Genomic DNA, 13,814 nt, shown 5'->3' on the forward strand with positions numbered 1-13,814 from the left:
CACTCCGCAGATCAGGCACCCCCCCCGCAGCCCTCAGAGGACCCCATGCTGTAGCAGGTGGATATTCCTTGAAGGAACTGCAGCCTGTGGAGGACCCACGCAGAAGCAGGGGCAAAGTGTGAGGAGGAGGGTGCCGTAGAGAGGGGCAGTTATGGACTGACCACAGCCCCCCCGTTCCCCAACCCCTGCACCCCGCTCAGGGTTGGGGGTCAGGGAGTCAGGAGCGAGGAAGCGCAGCTGAGCCTGGGAAGGGGAGGAGAGGAGGAGGTGTTTTCATCTTCGTCTTTGTGTCCCACTACCCAAATCTATTTGAATTGGCAATAAATTAAACTGGTTTTTCCCAAGTCAAGTCTGTTTTACCTGTGACAGTAACTGGGAAGCAGTTTGCATGTATTTACCTCGGCCCATGAGCTTTTTCATCTTATTTTCTCCTTCTGCTCTGTTGAGGAGAGGGGGTGAGCAAGCAGCCGGTGGGAGTTTGGCCCTTAGCCCAAGGTCAACCCACCACACATGGTTAGGCTGGTGTTAACATACAGAATACTGATTAAATGGGGAAAAATAAGATGAATCCTCCTCCAAAGATACAGCTTGTTTCTTTCATTTTTAGTTTTTAAATATCATCTCACCTGATTTAATCATGGGCTGTACAAAAGAAGTAATCTACAGTGTCAAGAGACTATCAAAAGTGAGTACTTTTTTGCTTCCTTCTTTCTTTCATTTTTCGTTTTTAAATATCACCTCACCTGATTTAATCATGGTCTGTACAAAAGAAGTAATCTACAGAGTCAAGAGAGTATCAAAAGTGAGTACTTTTTTGCTTCCTTCAGCAAATAACGTTTCAAATTAAAATTACTTTGCAGAAATTGTTAAGCCAGAAAAACCTTCATTATTTATGTGCACTCATAAATAAACGCAGAACAGAACAGTTTCTTGAAAACGAGCATTAATCAGCTTCCCTAAATTTTACAAAGCAGGGTCTTGATGGTGGACAACAATTTCAGATTTCCTTTCCCCCTCTACTTCACTTCCTCACCGCAGGGCACGGAAATACAAAAATACTTACAAAACTACTGAATATCAACAAGTAGCAAACATAACTCGCAACAGTACGCTTAGCAAAATTGCAGAGAAAACATCACATGCAAGCATTTCTTATGCAGTGGCCAGCCACTGCCAGCACTCTGTTCATTATCAATGACTGTCATCATATTATACTTTTTTTCCATAGACACATTTTTTCCTAACAGAACAAGCTTCTTGACGTTTATTTCCTACTTCCTAAGCGACAATAGACAAATTCTAGCCTCTTGATACTTCAAGGTTCCTATTTCGCTTTATCTCGTGACTTCACATCAGAATGTGAGGCTGTATGCTTACTTAGTACTCTTAGAGACAAACTGCCAGACTGAGAAGTTACAGTTAAAACCCACTCTCTGATCATCCCAAATTCTCCTTCTCCTCCCTTGGAAGTTAATGAATTTAGATCACATGTGGAAGAACTGGATCTTTGTTGCCCTGGTTCAAAACCAGTAAACCATAAAAATCCCCTTTCATGAACTGCTTGATGTTGAGCAGCAGGAACACAGTAGGTCAGGAACAGGGGACGTTCGACCCAGCTGTTAAAGACCCCAACAGACCGCTGCTATAAACTAGATGAAAAATGGATGCTACTTAATAGCATGCTGAACCATCAGTACTAATAAACCTTAATACTCCCTTTTCAATTTAAATACAAATAAAATGAGTAAGGCGGCTAGGTTAACCTAATAAAATCCTGCCACTTACCACTGCTAGATTATAATTAGTGAAAATAATTACAGAATGATCAAGTTTCGTAATGTTTTTAGTGCGGATTACAAGCTCCTGATACTTTAGATGGGGCGGGGCAGCGGTGGTGGTGGAAATCACAATTTCATCTCCATGAAAAATCAAACCCAGAACAAACACAAAGTTAATTGGTTGAGACGGAACTGTCCGGTTAAACAGGATAAAAAAAATATGCAGATATATGTGTATATATGTATTAGAAGCTTAAAAAGGCTAAAGTAATTTCTGGGGCAGCTGTCATCCTCGTGACAACTAACCACTTCACTGGGTTCAGCAAAGGAGCAAATGATGATTTCGAGGTTACTCTAAAAACTGACCTGACCAAGGACTGCTGAGCTGCACTTCTGAGCTGCACTTAGCTCAGCAAAACGAATGGAGTGCACACATGAACTTACACAGACAGAGATTTTTCCTATGTTGCAACTGTAAGAACTGTAAGGTGAATACTAGGAACAGGATAAGCAAAATCTATGGACAGCAAAGTTTTCTAAAATCATGGATACTCACTGCTCTTTAGACCAAGTATCACTTCTGCTGAAAATTATCTAGTAGAAAATTTGCCTTCTAAACATGTCCAGTGTAAAACGTGAAAATTGTTCTCAACAGTTCAATCATTTTAAAATTCATTTTAAAATCATTTAGAAGCTTTTGAATTTTCTTTGGTGTTTTGGGAGAAGCTTTGCATCTTTTTGGAGGCAGTCTGAGAAAGAACAGTAAGCAAAGGCATTTTTCTCTCTTTAACAGACAACTTCTGCCGTCCACAGGACTTTTATTCCTCAGGATATAAGAACACTCACAGATATATTCGAATGACTGCCCATGAAAAAATAACATTATTTTATTTAAATAAATATTGCATGCATGCATACACACATGATTGTTAGTTGTATCTGTATGTGAGAAGAAATCATATGGAAGACTGGAATCAATTTTCTGTCTACATGCTTCTAGGTTCTTCTTATCTGTTCTAGAGTAGCATTAACTGAACACCACCGCTATATGAAGACTCAGCAGTGGTATGTATTCAACGTGATAACTTGCTTCCATCCAGTTCATTGTAAATAAATGCCTACATCAAAGTGTTTGCTGACTTAGGAAGCACTCAATGCCTGGGACAGACATTAGACATCTTATTTCTAGAGGTAAGCTTTCTTATCAGCCAGTTTTGCGGCATGTTGGTAGTCTGGAAATGTATGAAATTGCTAATTTTGCTGATTTTTCCTGTGGATAGACAGAGCGCTTCAGTCTTCAGGTGTTGTCAATCTGATATAATTTACAAGCACTAAAGATAAATTTTGACTTACCTTTGATAATTTAGTTTCTATGACTCTTTCCATATTATTCCAGACAATAGGGCTATGCTTTCCACAAGAAGAAGAGTATATACAGAGACCCAATCAGATTTTGTCATCCCTAAGGCAGGGGATTGATGACCAAGATATCAGAAGGAGAGTCTTTCAACAGCAGTAGTATCTGAACGATGTATAAGGAAACAACTGGAACAAATAATTTTTAGGAAAAAAATGTGAGGTACTAATAAACATCACCATCTGACCTCTCACAATAGTGTAATAAGAAATATGTTTATAAATTAAGGAGTTTCTAAAAGAGTGGAATGTCCAGAATAATGTGGAAGGAATCGAAGAATCACACACAACAGATCAGATAGGTCAACACTTTACTACTTTTAATTCCTTTCCACATTACTCCAGACAATAGAGATGTTTAAAGCAGGTGTACAGAGGAGATGAATAGATTTAAAAAAAAAAAAAAGAAAGAAAAAAAAAGGCAATTCAGCTTCAGCACAGAAGACTGTCTGAAGGAAATTTATTTTAAAAGATGCATCAGCAGACAACTGGATAACTGGATGTTAGCGTCCAGAAAATGAATAAAGTAAAGATCACATGTTAACCAGACAAATTATAATAATGGAATCAATGGCCTTTTCAGCCATAAAACTATGATGGAGGAAGTAAACCTAAATTGACTTTTAAACCCATTAGCCTCCTGTAATCACTCTCAAATTGACCCAGATGTGTAGTGGAATTTCTGAGAGACAGAAACCACAGTTGTATCTTTTAAATGAAACAAAGTCTATCAGAGGCAAAGCTTTGAAGAGGCTCATATTTTTCTACTTTTCAGGAAAAAAAAAATGGTGAAATAGTGCTCTTGCTTTGCAGAGGAAAGAAACACTAACATTTAAGTGAAAGATGAATACTAGTGTAGAACCTCAGCTTACAAATGTTCACCTCTCCTTGGAAAACAAAAGAAAGATTTGGTATACCATTCAGACTCTGATGATGAAAAGGAAAAAAGTCTACGCAGTGTAAAAAAACCCCAGCATTCTATACCATTCAGACACTGATGATGAAAAGGAAAAAAAAGTCTACGCAGTGTAAAAAAACCCCAGCATTTAAAAAATATGGTTTTTAAACTGGTGTTTATAAAACCACCGAGAAGATCCAGTTTGGTGAAACCCTGGCACGAGTTGCCCAGAGAAGCTGTGGATGCCCCATCCCTGGAAACATTCAAGGTCAGGTTGGTCGGGGTCTCTGAGCAACCTGATCGAGTTGAAGATGCCCCTGCTCATTGCAGGGGGGTTGGACTAGATGGCCTTTAAAGGTCCCTTCCCACCCAAACCATTCTGTGATTCTATGATCATTTTTAAATTGATGGGAACAAAACAAAAATAAGGAACTTAAAGATTCCCCCTGCCCCCCAAATTCCATAGTCTTATTTGCAGGGAAATTTATGGTAATGGCTTCCTTTGCTATTTCTGTAGTAAGTCTAAAAGGCTAGTTTGAACACTTGCTATTTATGTGCTGTAATTCTATTAAGAACATATAAGATGTTTTCCAGTAAGATGATGACGGTTGTGTTAGGATACCTGAAGATACTATACGATTCTGAAGCAACTTAGGGGAGCTAACTAATAATACATAAAAATCAATGTTGGACTGGATTAGCACCATGGTACCTGTGACATTTTGCTGCTAAAGGTAAAAAGTGAAAAGCAGTTAACGATCCATAGGTAAGACTTGACAGTTAGGATAGAACCTCATACCATTTACATCTATACAGTTATCTTATCTTGCACTAGTTGAAACCAGGAGAAAATAAGTAATTAAGTGGAAGAAATAGCACTTGTGGACTCAACAGCTTTTGCTCCCTCAGACTTTTATACCATATACTAGCTAAAAATCCCAAGATTCAGTATCCAAGATATTTGATATCTGATAAATCTGATGTCACATTTATTTAAGAAAATATTGTGACAGTTCATTCCCCATTCTGAAAGAAAAATTGTCCAAGGAAGAAGACAGAGACCAGAATGTGAGAACGCTCTATTAAATCACTGACTTCCCAGAGTTTCACTACTCCAGCTGCATCATAACCGTGCAAGAGGCACTGTTTCCTGTCTAGATCCTGCTCAATAGGAGTTCACTTACAAATTATGATGATCTTTAACTACTGTGTATACTGCCAAAATTCCATCTTAAAAGTATCTACTTCAACGCTTCAAATGAATACACTTAGCAAAATTTTCCACTTCTGATCATAAGAACTGCAAGAAGAGACCTTCAGAGATCGGTAGCTCATGAACACAGTTTCCTGCAACTCAGAAGATGACACATGCTTCTCATTCATTGCATTGCAGCTTACATTTTCCCTTCTGGTCTTATGAAAAATGAGTTATGGCTATGTCCTTTTTTCTGGTACTTACTTGATAATAATTAAACTCTCTTAAAAATAAACTCGACTGGGCTGTCAGCTGATAAAGTACAGTCATGTTCCTAAAATCTATTCGAGAGACATTTTCATTAATGACCTCTAGTATGATGTCATAGCTTGTTATCATGAGCTCCCTTACACTTCTGTTAAATAACCCTCTATTTGCTTGAAAGAACACTGTAGTTATAATCCTTCCAAACAACACAAGTCTATCTTCGGACTTACATCAAAAGATTGGGACTGGTCTACTTTCAACACCTGGGACTTGGTTTAACTTCATGACAAAAAACCCCTTTCCCCCCAAAACCAATTTATGCACACTGGAAAAAAGATAAGTTAAAAAAATTCTGTAGCCCCAAACAAAGTGAAGGCTCTACCCTAGAAGGCAGGCTTCGAAGACATTGAGGGAGAAAATTCCCTTCTATTTGTGTTCTCCTGGGGCTACACACGATCCAGGCTTGCCAGGCACAGTAAAAAGACAAATGTGAAAAGGTAAGCGAAACGGCACAAATGCAAATGCACGAAAGCAAGAAAAAATTTTTAGAACATTGGTAACCCTGGAATGTTTTAGGTATAGCAACTTCTATTTTAGGAGGAAAAATACTACCACAAAAGAGAGTGATCATCATAGATATTGAAGAGCTTTTGCATAATGGCTAGGTTTTTACGGAAGATTAAGGGAAAAGTCCTATCAGTTGAACTTTACTACAGTTACATTACTTTCCACGTTGACAGGCTTTTTCTAAAGGAAAGCTGTCCTTTCCTGGCTTAAAAGATAACTACTCCAAGCAACATAAAATAAATAAAGAAAAAAGATTTCTGTTCTTGAACACCAGGGTCACTTACATATTTTTTTATATTTATTTACAGGATTAAAAGGATTTATACTAGTAACAAGAATATTCTGCTAGGGTATCGTGGTAAGACACCTTACCTAGATACAGAAAGACTGATAAGAATTGCACTTGCTGTAAGTATGAAGCAGTGCATTTTCAGTATTATAAAAATTTTAAGGTGTACTGAGCACTGCAATGGATTAGAAGCACAGGGGGGGGTGGTGTGTGTTTACGTTAGTAAGAGAACCTCAGTGCCATAATAGCTTTTATTTAATAGGGAATTTCCTTTTTGATGTGTTAACCGCCAAATATGGGAATTACCATGCCGAAAGGGAAATAATTGACTATTTTAAGCTGAATCAATGTTTTTCACTAAAAATTAGGAAAAGAATGTGGAAGTGAACAGATTGGTTATTATACTGCTCAAACTTCTCTATAAGGAGAGTTTCTGTTTCATTTAGGAGACAACTGAGAAATAAGTAGTGCCTGTAATTTATCATTACTATTATTACAAAACAAAACTTATCCATAGGGCATATGGATAACTTACTTAAACAAATATGTAGATAAACAATTTTTTACAAGAAATTTATAGCCCCGTTCAGACAGACAGTATTGTCATCTTTCATATAACACATACGGGGTGATATTGTAAAGTTGAAGAAATAAAATCTTGGCAAGTGCTGTGTAGGGGACTGTCTAGTAGTATGCCTTTAGGTAGGACTCTGGAAGGGAAAAAAATTGCCAGGTAACAGCTGTAATTTCTGGTATAAAGACTGGAATGGAAGATGAGAAGAAAGAGATAAGAAGCCTGTTAAGGAGAAAGCCTGCAACACGTAGTACAACTGAGATCTTCCATGGTATATAAATCAAGTGGAATTACTCTGGGCATCCCTGAAAGCGAGAGGAATTTGAAGCTGAAAGTAACAAGTGCTAACAAAAAGGCTACAAATTGGAAATGACAGTTGAGAGAGAGGAAAAAAAATACGAAGGCAGACTGATAAGGCAGAAGCTGAGATGGGTGAGGCAAAAGATACAGAGAAATATTATGCTGATGAGGCTTAAGAAAGAAGCTTCTATCAGTACTGCAAACAGAACCAGAAAGGAATGAAAACATTTTTACATAGAAAAGGAATGACCAGACCAGCACTGATAACTGCGTGGAGGTTGAGCACACGAACGATGAGTGGGATCGCAGAACAGCGAATGGTAACAGGAAAGGAAGGACATGACAGATCTGGGGAAAAATGCAGGACTTTTTTTCCAAGTTGAACTTGAGGTTTCTTGCGAGACAACTAGCAGTCTGAAAGAAAGTACACTGTATCTGACTACCTCCACAAGAGCAGCTGAAACAGAAGAAATGGATAAAGTTGCTCAGTGAGAATACAAAGAAGAAAAATGAGAGAATCGTAAACAAAAGTGTAGGAACTATCACTAAAAAAAGCAGCGGCTGAAGTACAGAAAATTTGAGAAACATAGGAAAAGTAAAGAAAGGAGTGACCTTTTTATTAAGGAAACAACAGCAGCTTAACTGAATGGGTATTTTCTTTGAAAAGATATATCTAGGTCTCCAGGTAACAAGACACTTGGATATTTCCAGGGTATTAGCAATATCTGGAAGGGAATGGAAGCTGTTGGTAGGTTTATATTGGATTTGCTTTTTATTTTAAAGAGCATATAAAAACCAAATTGACATAGACCTTTAAATAATTAGATTAGGAAATCTGAATTTTTGAAGCAGCATGTTACTGAGAGGAAGTTACTCGTTTTGAAAAAAAAAATACTAAAACTAATGAAATCTTTTGTTGTGGTCTCCTACTCTGTCAATGAAAGCATCAGAAAATTGATTGGGTCTTCATCTGTGCAGGCTGATTAAAGCATAACCCTATTGTCTGGAACAATATGGAAGGCAGCTAGAGGAAATAAAACCCACAGAAAACAAAACACACTTAGTCAAAAAATATACATACGTACCAAGATATTGATGTCTTATGCAATAATTACAATGAAATATTAAAACACAGAAAAGAGTCACATGTGAAAACTAGTAAGATTTTGCTATTAAACGGCATAGCATTCTGACAGAAATTGCCTAAGAAACACAGGGGAGCATCAACGATGCTGTAGTAAGTCCTTACTCAATTGCTTTGACATACATTTCAATCCTGATAGCATTTTTATTTGATTTGCTTTGTCAAGCATGGAAGAATTATGCCGAAGATTGTATTAAAGTGGAAAATTCTTTGCTTTTTTTCAATTTTATTTTGATCAAACTAGCATAAGCTCCTGTTGAGTAACATTTAGAGTGATTTAGTACGCACAATACTGTTACATTCTACTAGCAATTTAGCTTAACTGTGTGCATTGATAATGTTAATAAAATCTTTAGTGAAAGACTATTTTTGAGCTCTTGTTTTGCAGGCCAGGCTGTGTCAGAAGAAGAGAACTCTGTAGGACAACATGCGTAATGTTATGTAAGTTGGAAGGAAAATGTCTTACCTCCAGCAACTAGCCCAGACTCGCCTAACTGAATTGCTACCCCGAAGCCACCAAGCTTTACCGGGGCTGAATTCTCTTTTGAGGCAAGCAGTACACAGTGTGGCTGAAAAGACAAAAACCCAGACAAATTATTATATTATTTGAGAAATATAATTTGCATTTTAGAACTTATTTTCATAAATTTGCAAACAGAAGCTAGAATTTTTGGAGGTTTTGGAAAGAATTTCTTAATTTCAGGTATTTTTTTTTTCTGGCATGGATTCCTCTTTCTTCATTGGCTTCTCTTTCAATTGTCCCAGGCACCACAAAATCCTTTCAGGACTTATCAGAGCCTGCAAGGACCACAAAGTGAAATCATAATAAAATGGAGATAAAATTTAATGCCTATAACTTCTTACCTGGTATACACTTTTTCTTTTTACCTTCCACCCTTAAGCCTTACACTGTTTCAATTCTCCAGTAGAAATATCCTGCCTATGATACACTTTGTGAGATCTTATCCTTCACACAGAGGACATAAACCGCTATTTTGAGCCTTAATCACAGAATTCACTGATCACTTTCCAACTGCAGGATAGAAAAGGAACATCTCTGTGATGTTTCTAATAAATATTCCAATGAGAGGGGAAATTGTTTAGGTTTCTAAACTGGATTGCATACAGAGTCATCCATACCTTTGATTTTCCACAGTCTTTCCACTAATAAGAGTGTGGTATAATGTATAAAAATGGAATAATATTATACAACAATCTGGACGAATACTGACTGGCATAGGAAGACGCAACATACAGACAGAACCTATTACAACACAATTTAGTATTTAATACACATAGCCAAACTACTGCATTTAATATACAACGACTTCCTGCATTTACTCAAAGCCTCCCTCTGCACTCAACCATATTATTTACAAGGAAGAATGTCAAATTTGTATACTGCTGCTTGAGAATACATTACTGCTTAAATTACAAAATTAGGATCTCAAAATAGTGCAAATGAGCTACAACAAGCTTAATCTGACTACCTGTAAAGTCATCATCTGTAACTACCCATATTTTCTTTTAAAAAGTTTCAATTGTATGAGAACAAGCACCTTCAAGTAAGAATGCACAGCCTGTTTACAATTGTAACGGAAATCTGCAGAATCCCATAAAAGCTTAATTCCTAAACAGATGATATCTTAAGAAAGTCAACATGAAATTCTCATTTCAAATGCTAAGGACAATACCAAGCCAAGACAAAGTTCTTGAGATGATCATTAAATTTAGGCTACCTTATATCAGGACTTCTAGAATCCATTTTTAAATTTGCAATTTATAATCCCTTATATTCTATTTAAAATAATATTACCAGGTGGTATTATCTCTGCATATTGTATTTCACTTCTGCCTTACTGAAATTAAGCTGCACACTTTGGGCAGTTTCCCATTCTCTCATTGCTGTCACTTTGAGTGAAAAAGATCAACCTCAAATTTCTAACCCCAGGCAAGGAGGAAGGTAGATGTGAGAACTACACCAACACAAGCCAAATGTACCATGTCACTGTGGTGCCGATTTATCTTTACCTTACATTTGAAAAAGTGATATGATTTCCATTAGAGTATTAAAAAGAAGACAGGCTGTACCAACATAAATGCCATCCAAAAAAGGATGCTGCAGAGACTGCTCCCCAAAACAGTTTCTGAGAAAAAAATCCAAATCTCCAATTCAGAGTGAAACTCAGAGAAAATTTTATTATAGAACCTCTCCCAGCAAAGCCCAAATTAACAGCAAAATCGATCTTTTCAATAAACTGAGTTTTGCTAGTTAAAAATACCTTTAAAAAAAACCAAAACAGCTGCAACACTCGTTAAACTTCCCCTTGTTGCTAATTGCACTGTGTCAGCTGATTCTCATCACTTTCATAGAGAAGCTGGTGCTTTAGCTTTCTAATAAGAGGACTTGCACATTACTCCTCCCCGTCTTCACCAGTAGTTTTGAAAATCAGCAGAAGTTCTTAAAATATAAATGGTAAGTGGCTTCTTTTATACTTAAGCTATACTAAACCAAATTTCTATTAAAATTTCTCTGCACAGGTACTACTGACCTTCAAATCCTTTCTTAAATATACCTAGGTTCAAACATGCCTGCTTGCTTACAAAACTTATGATAGCAAAAAGTTATGCTTCTAACGTATCTGCAGTGTAATCGATTTTTTTCTCTCTCATTGACCTAAAACTTGTCAGTACTTAAGGAAGTCACGATGCCAAGCATTTTTATAGAAAAGCAACATAAACAAAATATCAGTATTAGATAGGTTTTAAGATGTATTTGAAAGCATCACATTTTTAAATGAAACTTTAAAAATTACTTCTTGCTCTGACAATACGAAACGGCAAATATGAAGTCAGAAATGTTTTTCAAACTGCTAACATATTAAACAGATTTAATGCAATTGTAAGGTCAGCCAACATAGGATGTTAAAATATTTCAGACTGTCCTCTCAACGATTCAGATTCTGTATACACATTAGGTCTTACTAAGAATTTTACCTAAAGTGCTGCCATTTTCACTGCTGTAGCTACATTTAAATGTAAATTTGCATTTTTAAGACCTAACACGAAAATGAAAAACTATTTTGAAGTTATGTATATGGCAGTGTTCTGTTGTTTTTTTTCTTGTTACTGTTGTTGGACAACTAAGTTCACAGTACCAAAACCAATTCTGAATTTTTTGTGAGATTAGGGGAAAGAACCTTGCACCTTTAAAAAAAATTCTAAATAAACTTATTTATGGAATCTTTTATCACTATGACATACAAACAGTAGACAAAAGTTGTATCATTACTAATCAGCCTTAACCATATCTCTAAGGAGCTCATTGTGATTCTCCTCTCCTAACCACACACTTTTTTGGTTTTCCTTCTTTGGTCAAAGCTGACTTTTATCTTCTAGACTGTACTTTCCTGGTCAAAAATAAGCTTAGTGAAATTAAAAACTTGGAAATGAAAACAAAGAAAATGTGAAAACAATCTGTTACTGCATTAATGTAGTTTCCAGCTAGTATTAATTTCTTTGCATAAGATTGATTTGTGAACAGTCAAGAAAAGGAAAAAAAATACTTAAATTTACATGAAGGTATAAACTATTAAAACCAAGCTACTGTAATAGTACTGACTCACAGTGTTACTTATAACAGACTACATAGCCAAATAAATATTAATTGACAATTGCTTTTCTAATTGAAAATTGGTGACTTGCATGCGAGAGATCCTGGGTACTTATTTAAAATTAATACTGATGAGTTTAGAATTGTTTTGATAAATTTCTATGTACTTTGTATCAACAATGAGAATAGTTCTCTTAGCTATGCTTACCTGTTCTTGCATCTTAATGAAAAAGTTTTCTGTGTTAGAAAGACTAATCCTAACATCTGAACTTAAAAAAGTTATTTGAACTTGTAGATAAACCAAAAAATTTAAATTTCTAAAGTTTGCAGCAAAACATAATAGTTGACTTCTAAAGCAACATAAAACAGCAATAAAGATGTAATTACGAAAATAGTTATCTGTGTGAGTACTCTATACCATCTACTCTTGCCTACTTCACGTGAAGAAAAACAGGGAACCGATTATTCTAGACTTACATTGTATCATGATATCCAGCTGAAACTCCTTCTACTCAGCTACCGTGATATTTCAGTGCATTTACTTTTCTTAGTTATTGCCTTTTATGTTTATGTTACATAAGACTGCATGCAATAAAGCAAGCAAACATGCGAAAATGATCCAATGGTGATTTAATTCTTAACATTTCTCTTTGCATCCCTACAGAACAGCTAAAAAATCCTCACATATGATGGCTGCAGCTTCAGCTGATTTACTGACCATTATTCCATACAAGGAAGTCTTCTGGAGTAACCAAACTAACCTAGCCAGAAATGCCTCGGAAATTCAAAACAATGCCAGTTGTCCCTTAGATGAGAACTCACTGTCACTTGCTTTGATAGTTTTTTACTCTCTTATTTTTGTTGTTGGATTGGTTGGAAATATTATAGCCCTGTTTGCTTTCCTATGCATTCATCAGAAGAGGAATTCTATCCAAGTTTACTTGCTAAATGTAGCTGTTGCAGACCTTCTGCTGATCTTCTGTCTTCCCTTCCGAATACTCTATCATGTTACCAAAAACACCTGGATGTTTGGACTGATTTTATGCAAGATTGTTGGAACTCTATTTTACATGAACATGTATATTAGCATAGTACTGTTGGGACTAATTAGTCTAGATCGTTACGTAAAAATAAATAAGTCCGTGAGGCGTACTAAAATGTTAACTACTACACGAAGTATACATATTTGTTGCGTGGTGTGGGCACTTGCACTAACAGGATTTATAATAGTAGTTGCACCGGCTTTCTTTAAAAGTGAAGACAGCAATTCTACTATGTGCTTTCATTACCGAAATAAACATAATGCAAAGACAGAAGCAATTTTGAATTATATTATTGTGATCATTTTTTGGATAGTTTTTTTCCTTTTGATACTTTCGTATATTAAAATTGCCAAGAATCTTCTGAAAATTTCAAGGAAAAGAGCACATTTTCCCAATGCAGGAAAATACACCCAGACAGCAAGGAATTCCTTCATTGTACTCATTATTTTCACCATCTGTTTTGTTCCTTACCACGTGTTCCGGTTTGTCTACATCACATCACAGTTACAAAATCCATCCTGCTATTGGAAGGAAATCATTCACAAATGCAATGAGGTGATGCTTATATTTTCATCTTTTAACAGCTGCTTAGACCCAGTTATGTATTTCCTAATGTCCAGAAGTGTCCGTAAGACTGTATTCCAACTTATTTGCAGAAGACTTCATGGAGATTCAGGCCTAACTCTGGAAAGCACTTCAGAAATAAAACTCGGACAATATACACAAGAGC

The 13,814-nt window shown here is 36.2% G+C and overlaps 2 protein-coding genes across 2 annotated transcripts in view; one reads left to right on the forward strand and one right to left on the reverse strand.

Moving 5' to 3' along the window:
• CASK (calcium/calmodulin-dependent serine protein kinase (MAGUK family)) overlaps window positions 1-8,993 on the reverse strand; it is a 95,212-nt gene extending 86,219 nt beyond the window's left edge. The window contains exon 1 of the mRNA XM_009699882.1: window positions 8,895-8,993. The gene's annotated coding sequence lies outside the window, so the exon portion shown is untranslated. The remainder of the gene's footprint in view (window positions 1-8,894) is intronic.
• Window positions 8,994-12,711: 3,718 nt separating this feature from the next.
• The window catches only part of GPR34 (G protein-coupled receptor 34), a 2,348-nt gene continuing 1,245 nt past the window's right edge, over window positions 12,712-13,814 (forward strand). The window contains exon 1 of the mRNA XM_009699883.1: window positions 12,712-13,812. Coding sequence (XP_009698185.1) covers window positions 12,728-13,812 — 1,085 coding nt within the window. The 5' untranslated portion in view covers window positions 12,712-12,727. The remainder of the gene's footprint in view (window positions 13,813-13,814) is intronic.

This window comes from Cariama cristata, unplaced genomic scaffold (assembly GCF_000690535.1).
Source record: "Cariama cristata isolate BGI_N322 unplaced genomic scaffold, ASM69053v1 scaffold3405, whole genome shotgun sequence".
In the NCBI taxonomy this organism is placed as follows: Eukaryota; Metazoa; Chordata; class Aves; order Cariamiformes; family Cariamidae; genus Cariama; species Cariama cristata.